This window comes from Leucoraja erinacea, unplaced genomic scaffold (genome assembly GCF_028641065.1).
Source record: "Leucoraja erinacea ecotype New England unplaced genomic scaffold, Leri_hhj_1 Leri_121S, whole genome shotgun sequence".
In the NCBI taxonomy this organism is placed as follows: Eukaryota; Metazoa; Chordata; class Chondrichthyes; order Rajiformes; family Rajidae; genus Leucoraja; species Leucoraja erinaceus.
The window spans coordinates 280182-297132 of NW_026575473.1; the positions used below are offsets into that span (position 1 = coordinate 280182).

Below are 16951 nucleotides of genomic sequence, written 5' to 3' on the forward strand. Positions count from 1 at the left end.
GTGGCTAAAGGGGATCAGGGGTATGGAGAGAAGGCAGGTACAGGATACTGAGTTGGATGATCAGCCATGATCATATTGAATGGCGGTGCAGGCTCGAAGGGCCGAATGGCCTACTCCTGCACCTAATTTCTATATTTCTATGTATATGTTTCTATGTCTTGGTTTATCAACCACTATGACCGGAGAATTAGTTCTAAATCAAAGCATTTTTAAATAATGCACACATGTACTCTTATGAAATTTCGACCCGAAACGTCACCCATTCCTTTTTCTCCAGAGATGCTGCCTGACCCCCTGAATTACTCCAGCATTTTGTGTCCATCTTCAGACTAAAGAAATCTGAGGAAGGGTCTCGACCCGAAACATCAGCCGTCCCTTCTCTCCAGAGATGTTTCTTGTCCCGCTGAGTTACAGCAGCGTTTTTGTGTCTACCTTCGGTTTAAACCAGCATCTCTCAGCTATTTCCTGCACAAGATTTTTTTTAAATGCCATTAGATTAAACGTGTAAGAGGAGGGCGTGTTGTGAGCAGCATCTGGGGCCGTGTATGTTGAGTGGAGGTGATTGAGGAGGGGAGATAGATCGCTTGCCATCTTGACTGAACAGTGGGGAGAGGATGACAGCGGCCGCGCAGCGCTGACGTCTTTGTATTTGTAGCAGGGGATTACACAGTGGATTCAGCTCATGTAGTCCTGGCTCGCTGCTCCCTGTGTCTGTACTGAATATTCCCGCAGTATCTCAGCCCCCCTATCCCCATGGTCTAGCATCCCCTCCCTAACATTGTCCACTATGGGCGAGGTTCCCAGTTTGGTGAAAATCGGGGTCTCCTTGAAAATCCAACCCGGCGACGGCCCGGTGTATTTCAAAGTGGACGGTCATCGCTTCGGACAAACCCGGACCATCAAGCTGCTGACCGGAGCCAAGTACAAGGTGGACATCGTCCTCAAGCCCGGGGTCGTGTCGGCCAAGTGAGTACTCAAGGTCGGGGTGATGGGGCCAGGTTGGGCCATGCCTGGGGTGTAAGTGGGGCAAAGCAGCCGTCTCCGACACCCTTCCCCATCCCCCACCCCTCACCCCACCCCCCACCCCCCCTATACCCCATCACCCCATCCCCCAACCCAACCCCAACCCTCCCCCTGCGCTTTGTCATCTGGTCGCCGCTACTCTCTGTCCTGCATTACTGCGGCTGCAAATACCCCTGAACACCCATCATATACAGGGGAAGCCAAGGTTGCAGACTGCCAGCCACTCTGCTCAAGATGATACCGATTGTCAGGCAATCAGCGCCGCCCTATATATATATATATACATGGGTGTATAGATATGTGTGCATATGTATAGATATGTGTGTGTGTATATATATATGTGTCTATCATATATATATATGTGTACATATATGTGTGTGTGTGTTTATATATATATATATGTGTGTGTATATATGTATATATATATGTGTGTGTATGTATGTGTATATACATGACTACATATATATATATATATATATATGTGTGTGTGTGTGTGTATATGCGTGCATATGTATAAATATGTGTGTGTGTATATATATGCGTGCATACATACATACATATATATATATATATATATGCACACACACACATATATATAGGAACATTGCTGTGCGTCTATTTATTTTTAATTCCCATGCAACTAAAGCAAAACAAAATCTAAAAGCTAGCTAACTCGAGGCAAATCACCAAGTTATTGCTGCCTAATCATTAGACAGATGTAAGGTGGGCACCTCTTGGTAACACAGATTCCAGAGAGAGAGAGAGAGAGAGAGAGAGAGAGAGAGAGCGCTAGTGAGAGAGAGATAGTGAGAGAGAGATAGTGAGAGAGAGAGAGAGATAGTGAGAGAGAGAGAGAGAGAGAGACAGACAGAGAGAGAGAAAGAGCTACAGTAATCACAGCCCTGCTTTCTCAGTTGCTGAAACTGAGTGATTATACACTGCCATGATCACACTGAATGACGGTGCTGGCTTGAAGGGCCGAGTGGCCCACTCCTACACCGAGTGTCTCTGTTTCCACGATTACACACTTGTCCCGTCTTCCCGCTGGAGGTGTAAATTGTCTATTTGTGCCCATGATATTTCTTGCATTGTTATTAATTTTACAACAAAGCAGAAAGACAGGGCTGGGTTTGGCCGTGACATTGGCGGGTGGGCGGGCGGGCGCGTACACCTTCAGTGTCTGTGGTCAATGTAATCAGCAGGAACTGCAGATGCTGGTTTACAAGGTATCTCCGCCTATCCATGTTACCCAGAGATGCTGCCTTGCCTGCCTGTCCTGCTGAGTTACTCCAGCATTTTGTGTCTATCTCTGGTTTATACTAGTCCTGTACTCAGCGGGCCAGGCAGGCAGGCAGGAAGGCAGCATCTCTGGGGAACATGGATAGGCGAAGATTCGGGTTGGGTTCACTGAGTTACTCCAGCATTTTGTGCCTCTCTCTGTTTGTGGCAGACCTTGCCCTTAAGATGCCGAGATACCTGAACATGGCCGATTAACTCGTGTTTAGAGGGAGGGTTAATATCATCCTTATTTGGAAAAAGGTTACCTTAAATACTTAGTGTGCAGGAAGGAACTGCAGATGCTGGTTTACCCTGAAGATAGACACAACATGCTGGAGTAACTCAGCGGGTCAGGCAGCATCTCTGGAGTGAAGGAATGGCTGGCGTTTCAAGTCGAGATCCTTCTTCAGACGGAGAGTCTATACTTGCCCATTGGGGTGGTGATTGGGGATGATCAGCCACAATCGCATTGAATGGCGGTGCTGGCTGGAAGGGCTGAATGGCCTACTCCTGCACCTATTGTCTATTGTGTATTGTGTATAAGAAGGCTCCTGTGTGATTTCAGGTCGATGTTGGTGGGCACAGTACCTGTCTCCCTGGAGGAGACTTCGAGGGACCCACAGACGGTGAACTACACCGGGTTCTACGACACAGAAGGAGTAGTTCACACCAAGAGTGGCGAACGGCAGCCTCTGCAAGTCCACATTCAGGTTAGTCAATAACATTCCCACCTCATGCCGGTTCACCAAGTCACCAAGTCACCAAGACTCCTTCTGAAGAAGGGTCTCGATCCGAAACATCACCCATTCCTACTCTCCACAGATGCTGCCTGCCTGACCTGCTGAGTTACTCCAGCATTTTGTGTGTCTATAGAAACATAGAAATTAGGTGCAGGAGTAGGCCATTCGGCCCTTCGAGCCTGCACCGCCATTCAATATGATCATGGCTGATCATCCAACTCAGTATCCCGTACCTGCCTTCTCTCCATACCCTCTGATCCCCCTGGCCACAAGGGCCACATCTAACTCCCTCTTAAATATAGCCAATGAACTGGCCTCAACTACCCTCTGTGGCAGAGAGTTCCAGAGATTCACCACTCTTGGTTTACACTATCTTCAGTGTAAACCAGCATCTCAGTTCTTTCCTACACATTTCATCTACTTTGATCTGCTGATCTGCAGGGGTACTGATTGTGGATGATCAGCCATGATCACATTGAATGGCGGTGCTGGCTCGATGGGCCGAATGGCCTACTCCTGCACCTATTGTCTATTGTTTTCACATCTTACACTTCCATATCTCTAGTCTCCCTCTCAATAAACAATATAGACAATAGGTGCAGTAGGCCATTCGGCCCTTCGAGCCAGCACCGCCATTCAATAATCTTATATGTTTCAATGAGATTTCCTCTCATCCTTCTAAACTCCAGTGTGCACAAGTCCAGCTGCTCCATTCTCTCAGCGTATGACAGTCCCACTATCCTGGGAATTGGATCTCAGTCCCCCGACTCAATCTGAAGAAGGGTCTCGACCCGAAAAGTCAGGTAGCTGTCTGTGCACCAGCCTCCCCACGTTAAACAAAGTCACGCACAGGCAGGCGTCCTCCATGAGAGGACAGTCACACTTGTCTTGAGTGACCGCTGATGATGAAGCCAATGTGTACATTGAGGCTACAGTTACATTCATCAATCAGAGGCGGCACGGTGGTGCAGCGGGTAGAGCTGCTGCCTCATGGCGTTGGATAGCTGGGTTCAATCCTTACCTCGGATGCTGTCTGTGTAGAGTTTGCACGTTTTTCCTGTGACTGCGTGGGTTTCTTCATAAGATAATAACTGATAGGAGCAGAATTAGGCCATCCGGATGTCTCTGTACTGTACACTGACAATGACAATTAAATTGAATCTGAATCTGAATCTGAATCTGAATCAAGTCTACTCCACCATTCAATCATGGCTTGATCTATCTCTCTCTCCTAACCCCATTCTCCTGCCTTCTCCCCATAACCCCTGACACCTGCACTAATCAAGAATCTATCTGTCTCTGCCTTAAATATATCCACTGACTTGTGGCCTCCACAGCCCTCAGTGGCAAAGAATCCCACAGATTCACCACCCTCTGACTAAAGAAATTCCTCCTTTCAAAAATTCTGAGGCTCTTAATTCTGAGGCTGTGCCCTCTGGTCCTAGACTCTCCCACTAGTGGAAACATCCTCTCCACATCCACTCTATCCAAGCCTTTCACTATTCTGTACGTTTCAATGAGGTTCCCCCCTCATTCTTCTAAACTCCAGCATTTCCTCCGGGTGCTCCAGTTTCCTCCCGTCTGTAAATTGCCCCAAGTGTGTAGAGAGCAGACGTGAAAGTTGGACAACATAGAACTGGTGTGTGAATGGCTGATCGATGGTCGGCCTGGACATGGTGGGCTGAAGGGCCAGTTTCTGTGCTGTATATTTCAATCAATCAGCCAAGGAGTACCTGTACATGCAAAAATCTTTCTCAGCCGTGAATATATTACTGATTCATCATCACACCAACACTCTGAGTGTTCACAGTCTCTGCCTTGTGACCAGGCACATGCCGTGAGTAATTTACTCAGGGTAGGCAGTCAGTATCTTTGGTTAGTCGGCGTTTAAAAATAATCTTGAAAACCGCATACGCGCAGATTGTTCTCTCGACTTTTATAAAGTAATATGTCTTCGAAAGTATTTAAAAACATATAGCTCAAAGAAATGTACTTACCACATTGTATTTGTTGAAATACAACTGCATGGCCACTCTTTCCTGTTGTACCGAGCTGTTTTAAATGTTCCAATTATTTTTGTTCCTTTGCGCTGTTAAAGTTAATAATAATAATAATAATAATAATAATAATAATAATAATAATAATATCTTTTATTGTCATTGCACGTCAGTGTTCTTTAAGTTCCAGTGTTGGTCCGCCATTTTTAATTATTTGGATCTTTTCCCCATAAGATTGCTTAGAGAAACTCTTAAGATAATCACTATCCGTCTTTGAAAAACCCGCCCAGAAACATGCGCGTGGACTGTGTGCGCGGCAGGCACATGCACGCAGTCCACGGTGTAAAGGCAGAATTTCAGCTGCCTTTGTAGACCGTTGCCACTGATGTCTTGAAGCAGCGTTGATGGCACGTGTGTAGCACATATGCCCGTGTGTTACATGTACTGTGGATGAAAGGCACGGAGAATTACGCCTACATAAGAGATCAATCTCTTAGGGAAGCATAACTCTCCCGTGCCTTTACTATTTATATTTAATAATTGCCATTTAATAATTTTATTCAGGGTACGCACTGCCTCCCATGACTGCTTGTGACTGACTTCTTATTCCAACACTGCCACTTGCAAACAGATTTGCTCAGTTCTCACATCATCCGTCAAAATATAGCGTGTCAATAAGACTGCCTAGTCTAACTGGACCCGAAACATCGCCCAATCACAAGTTCACAAGTTATAGTAGAATTAGGCCATTCGGCCCATCGAGTCCACTCTGCCCATTCAGTCATGGCTGATCTTTGCCTCCTAATCCCATTTTCCTGCCTTCCTCCCATAACCCTTGACACCCGTTCTAATCAAGAATTTGTCTATCTCTGCCTTAAAAATATCCACTGACTTGGCCTCCACAGCCGTCTGTGGCAATGAGTTCCACAGATTCACCACCCTCTGACTAAAGATGTTCCTCCTCACCTCCTTCTAAAAGAGCGCTCTTTAATTCTGATGCTGTGGCCTCTAGTCCTAGACTCTCCCACTAGTGGAAACATCCTCTCCACGTCCACTCTATCCAGGCCTTTCACTATTCTGTACATTTCAATGAGGTTCCCCCTCATCCTTCTAAACTCCAGTGAGTACAGGCCCAGTGCCGACAAACGCTCATCATATGTTAACCCACTCATTCCTGGGATCATTCTTGTAAACCTCCTCTGGACCCTCTCCAGAGCCAGCACATCCTTCCTCAGATATGGGGCCTAAATTTGCTCACAATATTCCAAATGCGGCCTGACCAGTGCCCAATAGAGCCTCAGCGTTACATCCCTGTATTCCAGTCCTCTTGATATAAATGCTAGCATTGAACTTGATTCCCTTACTACCGATTCCACTTGTGGATTAACATTTTGGGAATCCTGCACCATCATTCCCAAGTCCCTTTGTACCTCTGAGTTCTGGATTCTCTCTCCATTTAGAACATAGTCTACGCCTTTATTCCAATTACCAAAATACACAACTCCACACATTGCTACACTGAATCTGCCACTTCTCTGCCCACTCCCCTAACCTGTCCAAGTCCTTCTGCAGAGTCCGTGCTTCCCATACACTGCCTGCCCCTCCACCTATTTTAGCATCATCTGTAAACTTGGCCACAAAGCCTTCAATCCCCTCGTCCAAATCATTAATACACAACGTGAAGAGTAGCGGCCCCAACACCAGCCCCTGCGGAACTCCACTAGTCACTGGCAGCCAACCAGCCATCCACGCTAGTATCTGTCCTTTAATACATTGGGCTCTTGTCTTCCCTAGCAGCCTGACGTGCAGCACCTTATCAAAGGCCTTTTGAAAGAACATTCCTTCTCTCCAAAGATGCTGCCTGTCCCGCTGAGTTACTCCAGCATTTTGTGTCTATCTTCAGTGTAAACCAGCATCTGCAGTTTCTTCCCACACAGACAACAATTTGCCAAATTGGAGGAGCAGCACCTCATATTTCGCTTGGGTAGTTTACACCCCAGTGGTATGAACATCGACTTCTCCAATTTCAGGTAGTCCTTGCTTTCTCCCTCCTTCCACTCCCCTTCCCAGCTCTCCCACAGCCCACTGTCTCCGCCTCTTCCTTTCCTTTTCCCCGCCCCCAACCCCCCCCGACATCAGTCTGAAGAAGGGTCTCGACCCGAAACGTCGCCTATTTCCTTCTCTCCAGAGATGCTGCCTCACCCGCTGAGTTTCCCCAGCATTTCTGTCTAGCTTCTGCTCTATCTATCATTGTTTGCTAAACTCTCATCTCCAAAAACATATTGATGAATGTACAATAGGTAGAAACAGAGAAACATAGAAAATAGGTGCAGGAGTAGAGGCCATTCGGCCCTTTGAGCCTGCACCGCCATTCAATATGATCATGGCTGATCATCCAACTCAGTATCCTGTTCCTGCCTTCTCTCCATACCCCTGATCCCTTTAGCCACAAGGGCCACATCTAACTCCCTCTCAAATATAGCCAATGAACTGTGGCCTCAACTACCCTCTGTGGCAGAGAGTTCCACAGATAGAATATAGAATGTAGAGTATAGAATGTGTACACTGGGGTGGCACAGTGGTGATGCCTTAAAGTGCCAGAGACTTGGGTTCGATCCTGACCTCGGCTGCCGTCTGTACGTACAGTAGCAGTGTTCATTTAGTTTAGCGAGGTACAGTGTAAAACCTTTGCATGCTAGCCAATCAAGTAGAAAAGTGTGTACATGAATGCAATCAAGATGTCCGCAGTACAAAGATAAAGAATAAAGGGTACAACATTTAGTGGAAACATATGACACTGAAGTACCCTGTGGATAAAACACAAAGTGCTGGAAGATCTCAGCAGGTCAGGCAGCATCTGCGGAGAAAATGGACAGATGGCGGTGTCTTTACTCTTTTGCGATCCTCAGTTTTTCCACTTAGGGCGGCACGGTGGCGCAGCGGTAGAGTTGCTGCCTCACAGCACCTGAGCCCCGGGCTCAATCCTGAACACGGGCGCTGTCTGTACGGAGTTTGTACGTTCTCCCCGTGACATGCGTGGGTTTTCTTTGAGATCTTTGGTTTCCTTCCACACTCCAAAGACGTACAGGTTTGTATGTGTAGGACAGTGTTAGTGTGCAGGGATCGCTGGTCGGTACGGACTCGGTGGGCCGAAGGGCCTGTTTCTGCGCTGTGTCTCTAAACTAAACTAAACTTAATGGGACAACTTTGTTGATTTCTTAACACCATCTTCAACACAGGTGTCAGAGGTTCTGTGGAGAAGGCAGGAGAATGGGGTTGAAGAATAAGGAGTAAGCCATTTAGATGGAGATGAGGAAACACTTTTTCTCACAGAGAGTGGTGAGTCTGTGGAATTCTCTGCCTCAGAGGGCGGTGGAGGCTGGTTCTCTGGATACTTTCAAGAGAGAGCTAGATAGGGCTCATAAAGATAGCGGAGTCAGGGGATATGGGGAGATGGCAGGAACGGGGTACTGATTGGGGATGATCAGCAATGATCACATTGAATGGCGGTGCTGGCTCAAAGGGCCGAATGGCCTACTCCTGCACCTATTGTCTATTGTTTATGTACTGACGTGCAGTGAAAAGGTTTTGTTTGCGTGCTATCCAGTCTAGTTTAGTTTAGTTTAGTTTAGAGCTACAGCCCGGAAACAGGCCCTTCGACCCACTGAGTCTGAACCGACCAGCGATCTCCGCACGCTAACACTATCCTACACACACTAGGGACAATTTGTACAATACCAAGTCAATTAACCAACAAACCTGTACGTCTTTGGAGTGTGGGAGGAAACTGATGTCCTTGGAGAAAACCCACGCAGGTCACGGGGAGAACGTGCAAACTCCGCACAGGCAGCACCGGTAGTCAGGGTTGAACCAGAGCTAGAGAGGGCTCTTAAAGATAGAGGAGTCAGGGGATATGGGGAGAAGGCAAGAACGGGGTACTGATTGGGGATGATCAGCCATGATCACATTGAATAGCGGTGCTGTTTGGATGGCCTCTACTCCTGCACCTGTTTAAGAAGGAACTGCAGATGCTAGAAAATGAAGGTAGACAAAAATGCTGGAGAAAGTCAGCGGGTGCAGCAGCATCTATGGAGCGAAGGAAATAGGCAACGTTTTGGGCCAAAACCCTTCTTCAGAGGAAGGGTTTCAGACAGAAACGTTGCATATTGGGTCGCCGTCCACCCGCGACAAGCTACGACAAGCAACGACACTGTCGGCGACAACTGAAGACAATTCAGTCGCCGCTACCTGTTGCCGATGGAATTCACCAAAGTCGGCACGCGGCGACAACCTGCGTCACCTGGCGACAACACCCGACAGCACCTACGTCAGGAGAAGACAAGCTACGTCAAGCCCACAGTCGCCAAAACGTTTTGAACATTTCAAAATCCAGCGGCGACCAGATAAACGTTACGACTCTTTAGGCGACTTGAGGAGACGACTCACGACCGTACAGGCTTCACCCTGCGAACATGTGGTGACAGCCTAATCACCTGTAGTCGCTGAAAAAAGTGGGACAGGGGCTATTTGGCTTGCTTGATGAAGGGCTCATCCCTTATTGATTCTTTTCAGCAGCAGCTGTTGTTGGTTTGTTTCACTGCATATAATGAGATGGGGAGGAGATTGTGGGTGAATTCAGAATAAGATGAAAATTCCAGTGACCTTCCAACTGTGATGTTGGGAAGAGAAGCGGAAATCTGAGACTGCCACCTTTTTTCTCCAAAATATCTTCTGACAAATGGTTGAAAGCTTCGAGCCTGATGGTGATAGATGTCTGTATCAAGGTTGACAATATCACATTAGCTAGACGCTGCAAGCCAGCCAACATCTGATTAAGTAGTCGGGCAAGCCCAGGGGCCTGTCGAGCTAACTTCATTGACCATGTTTGCAGGCTAGGTATAACATTCACTAATTATACTCTAGACAATTTATTTACTCTTTGATGGAGATAGATAGACACGGATAAACTGTTGAAATACAGGACAATTGCAGCGAATTGTGGTCGCAGCCCAGACCATCACACCTCCCTTCCATTCACTCCATCTCCACCTCACGCTGCCTCGGCAAGGCCAGCAGCATCATCAAGGACCAGTCACACCCCAGCCACTCCCTCTATTCCCCTCTCCCATCGGGCAAGAGGTACAGAAGTGTGAAAACGCACACCTCCAGATTCAGGGACAGTTTCTTCCCAGCTGTTATCAGGCAACTGAACCATCCTACCACAACCAGAGAGCGGTGCTGAACTACTATCTACCTCATTGGTGACCCTTGGACTATCCTTGATCGGACTTTGCTGGCTTTACCTTGCACTAAATATTATTCCCTGATCATGTATGTGCACACTGTGAATGGATCGATTGTAATCATGTATTGTCTTTCCGCTGACTGGTTAGCACGCAACAAAAGCTTTTCACTGTACCTCGGTACACGTGACAATAAACTAAACTGTAAACTGTAACTGTAAGCATAATTTCCATCTTAATCCAGAGGGCAATAGAATAAGGACTTCAACGTATGATCACCTTCCATGTTAGAACACAGAATACAGGACATGTACAGCACAGGAACAGGCCCTTCGGCCCACAATGTCCATGCTGAACATGAAGCCGTTAAACACATCCCCTCTGCCTGCACGTGATCCATATCCCTCCATTCCCTGCATATTCATGTGTCTTTCCAAATGCCCCTTAAATGCCACTATTGTATCTCCCTCCAGCTCCATCCCTGGCAGCTGTTCCCCTCCCCGCGTCAAAAACTTGCCCCGAGCATCTCCTTTAACCTTTGCCCTTCTCAATAGACAATAGACAATAGGTGCACGATTAGGCCATTCGGCCCTTCGAGCCAGCACCGCCATTCAATGTGATCTTGGCTACATCTGTGGAGAACATGGATAGGTGACGTTTCACAGAGTGCTGGAGTAACTCAGCGGGTCAGGCAGCATCTGTGGAGAACATGGATAGGTGACGTTTCACAGAGTGCTGGAGTAACTCAGCGGGTCAGGCAGCATCTGTGGAGAACATGGATAGGTGACGTTTCACAGAGTGCTGGAGTAACTCAGCGGGTCAGGCAGCATCTGTGGAGAACATGGATAGGTGACGTTTCACAGAGTGCTGGAGTAACTCAGCGGGTCAGGCAGCATCTGTGGAGAACATGGATAGGTGACGTTTCACAGAGTGCTGGAGTAACTCAGCGGGTCAGGCAGCATCTGTGGAGAACATGGATAGGTGACGTTTCACAGAGTGCTGGAGTAACTCAGCGGGTCAGGCAGCATCTGTGGAGAACATGGATAGGTGACGTTTCACAGAGTGCTGGAGTAACTCAGAGGGGCAGGCAGCATCTATGGAGCTAAGGAAATAGGCAACGTTTCGGGCCGAAACCCATACGGGTTTCGGCCCGAAATGTTGCCTATTTCCAGAAGGATTTCGGCCCAAAACGTTGCCTATTTCCTTAGCTCCATAGATGCTGCTGCACCATAATTGAGTGGGTCAGGCAGCATCTGTGGAGAACATGGATAGGTGACGTTTCACAGAGTGCTGGAGTAACTCAGCGGGTCAGGCAGCATCTGTGGAGAACATGGATAGGTGACGTTTCACAGAGTGCTGGAGTAACTCAGCGGGTCAGGCAGCATCTGTGGAGAACATGGATAGGCGATACTTCAGGTCGAGGCCATTCTTCAGAAGAGTGCATTTCATCTTATTCTAAGTAAACATGAATGATTCAACTGGCAAACTGGTATTAATACATTCAGGAACATTGTCATTAACATAATTCCACTCTCATTCTGGTAACATTTAATCCTTGCGTTTGGGCTTTTGATTTGGCTTTGAAATGTAACATTACAGTGAACCCAGTTTTACTGAATCTTTCTTTTCTCTCTCCCCCTCCCCCCTCTCCCTCTCCCTCACCCTCTCCCTCTACCTCCTCTACCTCTCTCTCTGCCTCTCCCACCCCCCTCTCTCCTCCCACCCTCCCTCTCCTACCCTCTTCCCCCTCACCTTTTTCCTCTCTTCACTCCCTCTCCCTCTCCCCACCCTCCCCATCCCTCTCCCCTGCCCCCTCTATCTCTCCCTGTCTCTCCCTCTCCCCCTCCTATCTCTCTCCCTCTGTCCTTCGCCCTCCCCACCCCACCCCATCCCTCCCTCCCCCCCTCCACTTCCCCTACCCCTCCCCTCCCTCCACTCTCTCTCTCCCCCACTCTCTCTCTCCTTCCCTCTCTCCAGTTCATGGACATTGGCACCTTTGAGACGGTTTGGCAGGTGAAGTTCTACAACTATCACAAGCGGGACCACTGCCAGTGGGGGAACAGCTTTGGCAGCATCGACTATGAGTGTAAACCCAACGAGACCCGCAGTCTGATGTGGATCAACAAAGAGATGATTACCTAGACTGCAGTACGAGGACATATCCCTTCACACACTGGTCTGGACAGATTACACTTGTCCGTGTTATAAATACAAACACCATGTCTTAACATCAACACAAATTGGGCTGAAACTGCACAATGTGGAATGAACCATTTAGTACTCAAGTGTAATTGCTGTTGCTAAATCCTGCTGTTTAGAATGGACATTTCTCCACGTATTTTAAACAGATAGAATTTGATTTTGATAAAAACATATCCGACCTGCTGCTTATATCATTCAGCAGAAACTTAAACACCAGTATCTGCATTATGTTAGTAATGTATATGTTCTGCCATAACAGTTAGGAGAATAAATTGATGTCAAATGTACAATGTTTTTGGTTCAATTAATGTAAAATGTAATATCTGTTGTCCGATCAAGAATTCGGAACGTGCAATTGTTAGAATACCAATCGGGAATTAAACAAACATATTCCTGATTTTAAACAAACATATTCCCACCCTGCCCCCTGTAAAGACTCCATCCCCTACTCCCAATTCCTCCGCCTACGCCGCATCTGCTCCCAGGATGAGGCGTTCCACACCAGGGCATCGGAAATGTCCTCGTTCTTCAGGGGACAGGAATTCCCCTCCACCACCATAGATGAGGCTCGCACCAGGGTCTCATCCATACCCCGCAACACTGCTCTCTCTCCCCATCCCCGCACTCGCAACAAGGGCAGAGTCCCCCTGGTCCTCACCTTTCACCCCACCAGCCGGCAAATACAACAAATAATCCTCCGCCATTTCCGCCACCTCCAACGTGACCCCACTACTCGCCACATCTTCCCATCTCCCCCTACGTCTGCCTTCCGCAAAGACCGCGCCCTCCGCAACTCCCTTGTCAATTCTTCCCTTCCCTCTCGTACCACCCCCCTCCCCGGGCACTTTCCGTTGCAACCGCAAGAAATGCAACACCTGTCCCTTCACCTCCCCCCTCGACTCCATTCAAGGACCCAAACAGTCGTTCCAGGTGCGACAAAGGTTCACCTGTATCTCCTCCAACCTCATCTACTGCATCCTCTGCTCTAGATGTCAGCTGATTTACATCGGGGAGACTAAGCGGATGTTGGGCGATCGTTTCGTCGAACACCTCCGCTCAGTCCGCAATAACCTACCTGAACTCCCGGTGGCTCAGCACTTCAACTCCCCCTCCCATTCCCAATCCGACCTCTCTGTCCTGGGTCTCCTCCATTGCCAGAGTGAGCAACACCGGAAATTGGAGGAACAGCACCTCATATTCCGCCTGGGTTGCTTGCGTCCGGATGGCATGAACGTTGAATTCTCCCAGTTTTGCTAGCCCATGCAGTCTCCTCCCCTTCCTTAACCCTCGAGCTGTCTCCTCCCATCCCCCCGCCCTCGGGCTCCTCCTCCTCCCTTTTTCCTTCCTTCTCCCCCCCCACCCCCCATCAGTCTGAAGAAGGGTTTCGGCCCGAAACGTCGCCTATTTCCTTCGCTCCTTAGATGCTGCTGCACCCGCTGAGTTTCTCCAGCATTTTTGTGTACCTTCCTGATTTTAAAGATAGACGCAGAGCGATGGAGTAACTCAGCGGGTCGGGCAGCATCTCAGGTGAAAAAGGACAGTTAACGTTTCGGGTCGGGACCCTTGTTCATTCTCTGAAGAATGGTCCTCATCCAAAACAGGTCTGACGAAACATAGAAACATAGACAATAGGTGCAGGAGTAGGCCATTCGGCCCTTCAAGCCAGCACCGCCATTCAATGTGATCATGGCTGATCATCCCCAATCAGTACCCCGTTCCCGCCTACTCCCCATATCCCCTGACTCCGCTATCTTTAAGAGCCCTATTTAGCTCTCTCTTGAAAGTATCCAGAGAACCGGCCCCCACCGCCCTCCGAGGCAGAGAATTCCACAGACTCACCACTCTCTGTGAGAAAAAGTGTTTCCTCATCTCCGTTCTAAATGGCTTACTCCTTGTTCTTAAACTGCGGCCCCTGGTTCTGGACTCCCCCAACATCTGGGAACATGTTTCCTGCCTCTAGTGTGTCCAAGCCCTTAACAATCTTATATGTTTCAATGAGAGCCCCTCTCATCCATCTAAACTCCAGAGTGTACAAGCCCAGCGGCTCCATTCTCTCAGCATATGACAGTCCCGCCATCCCGGGAATTAACCTTGTAAACCTACGCTGCATTCATTGTGATCATGGCTGATCGTCTCCAATCAATATCCCATGCCTGCCTTCTCCCCATATCCCTGGATTCCACTAGCCCATTCCCTGTCCTTTTTCTCCAGAGATTCTGACTGACCCGTTGAGTTACTCCAACACCTTGTGTCGATCTTTAATATCAAGAATATGTTTGTTAAAATATGTTTGTGTCTATCTTTGGTATAAAGCAGCATCTGCAGTTCTTTGTTTCTATATTCCTGATATTCCTCAACATTAGCCCATCTGCACTGCAAGATGAGAGCGCGGTGAATATAATTTTTTGAGGGCAGTCCTTTTAAGTTATTATTGAGACTACACTTTGCAAGATGCTACACCTTGTTATTTTGCTCTGTGCTGTATTTATTTTGTCTACCTCAGCTGGTGCAGGTGATCTGATGTTGAGTTGTGGGAATGTGTAGTGTGTCAGTGTTAGTCACTTGAGAATCAATTTGAATAAAAGACGAGCTTAAAATGTTCATGACCTTCAATGAAAGGTGGACATAAAATGCTGGAGAAACTCAACAGGTGAGGCAGCGTCTATGGAGCGAAGGAATAGGTGACGTTTCGGGTCGAGACCCTTACGGGTCTCGACCCGAAACGTCACCTATTCCTTCTCTCCATAGATTAGATTAGATTAGATTAGATTCCTTTATTTCTCATTCAGACCTTTCGGCCTGAACGAAATGTCGTTGCCTGCAGTCATACATATAATAATAAATAACAAAACACACAATAAACACAAATTAACATCCACCACAGTGAGTTCACCAGGCACCTCCTCACTGTGATGGAGGCAAAAGTCTTAAAGACACTGTCTCTTACCTCCTTATTCTCCCTCTGCGCTGATGTGATCCAGGCTTCGGATGCTGTTACCCCACCGGGCGATGGTAAGTCAGTCCCGCGGCTCAACCGAGCTCCGCGAACGGGCCGGGCCTGGGGTGGTAGAAGCTGCCGCCCTCCAGTCCAGCGGACGCAGCTGTTGCCACGGGAGCTCCATAGATGCTCCCTCACCCACTGAGTTTCTCCAGCATTTTTTGTCTACCTTCGATTTTTCCAGCATCTGCAGTTCTTTCTTAAACATGACCTTCAATGATGTTTCTTTGTGCATTTGCTATTCAATATGTTTCTTACATGGCTAAGAGATAATGAATGATCACAGCAGTATGTGACGTGGTCCGTTGTATCATTTCCTCGTTACTTTGATGGAAAATGAGAAATGCAAAACAAACGTGTTACGTGTTGATAATATGCAATTAAAAAAACATTCTATGTGCATTAATAAGTCATGGGAAATTAAATCCTTTTTGAGTATGAGTGAATGAATGAATGACTAAGTTTATTGACCAAGTATGTACACATACAAGGAATTTGCCTTGGTGCTCCGCCCGCAATTGACAACATGACATGCAGTGACAGTTAGGAATGACATATAAAACATTAACCATTATCGATCAAACATGTGAACTAAATAAAATACCAGAGCAAACGGATATCCAAAATACTACAACGTAAGAGTCTGAAGAAGGGTCTCGACTCGAAACGTCACCTGTTCCTTCTCTCCAGAGATGCTGCCTGTCCTGCTGAGTTACTCCAGCATTTTGTGTCTATCTTCGATGTTTGATCATTAATTTTCTAACTCTGCAACCATTTTGTTGGAATAGAAGGAGATTTCAAAAGGCAACAAACTTATGGGTTACTTCTGAGCGCTGGGTGGAGAATCAGGAGTCCGTTACATCCTGAGGTGTCATAAGTTCATACGTTTTAGGAGCATAATGAGGCCATTCGGCCCATCAAGACTACTGCGCCATGCAATCATGGCTGATCTATCTCTCCCTCTCAACACCATTCTCCCACCTTCTCCCCATAACCCCTGACACCCGCACTAACCAAGAATCCAGCTGTCATCCAACAGTTAACCAGGCAACTGAACAGTCCTCTCACCAACTAGAGTGCTGTCCTGACCTCCCACCTACCTCATTGGAGACCTTTCAACTATCTTTACCCGGACGTTGTCAGAATGGAATGTTATATCTGGCATTAATCGATATTCCCTTTATCCTGTATCTGTACAGTGTGGACGGCTCGATTGTAATCATGTATAGTCTTTACTCTGACTGGGCAGCACAGTGACGCAGCTGTAGAGCTGCTGCCTTACAGCGCCCGACACCCTGGTTCAATCCTGAGTACCGGTGCTGCCCGTGCGGAGTTTGCACGTTCTCCCCGTGACTTCTCCAAGGACTTCAGTTTCCTCCCACGCACCAAAGACGTACAGGTTTGTTGGTTAATTAACTTGGTATTGTACAAATTGTCCCTAGTGTGTGTAGGATAGTGTTAGCGTGCGGA

General features: G+C 47.6%; 1 protein-coding gene across 1 annotated transcript; it reads left to right on the forward strand.

Moving 5' to 3' along the window:
* Positions 1–431: 431 nt before the first annotated feature.
* On the forward strand, positions 432–12893 carry LOC129715522 (CB1 cannabinoid receptor-interacting protein 1-like). The gene is made up of 3 exons (XM_055665392.1): positions 432–966; positions 2867–3011; positions 12259–12893. Exons 1-3 carry the CDS (start codon positions 788–790, stop codon positions 12421–12423), a joined length of 489 nt encoding a protein of 162 aa, XP_055521367.1. The 5' UTR covers positions 432–787; the 3' UTR covers positions 12424–12893.
* Positions 12894–16951: the final 4058 nt, after the last annotated feature.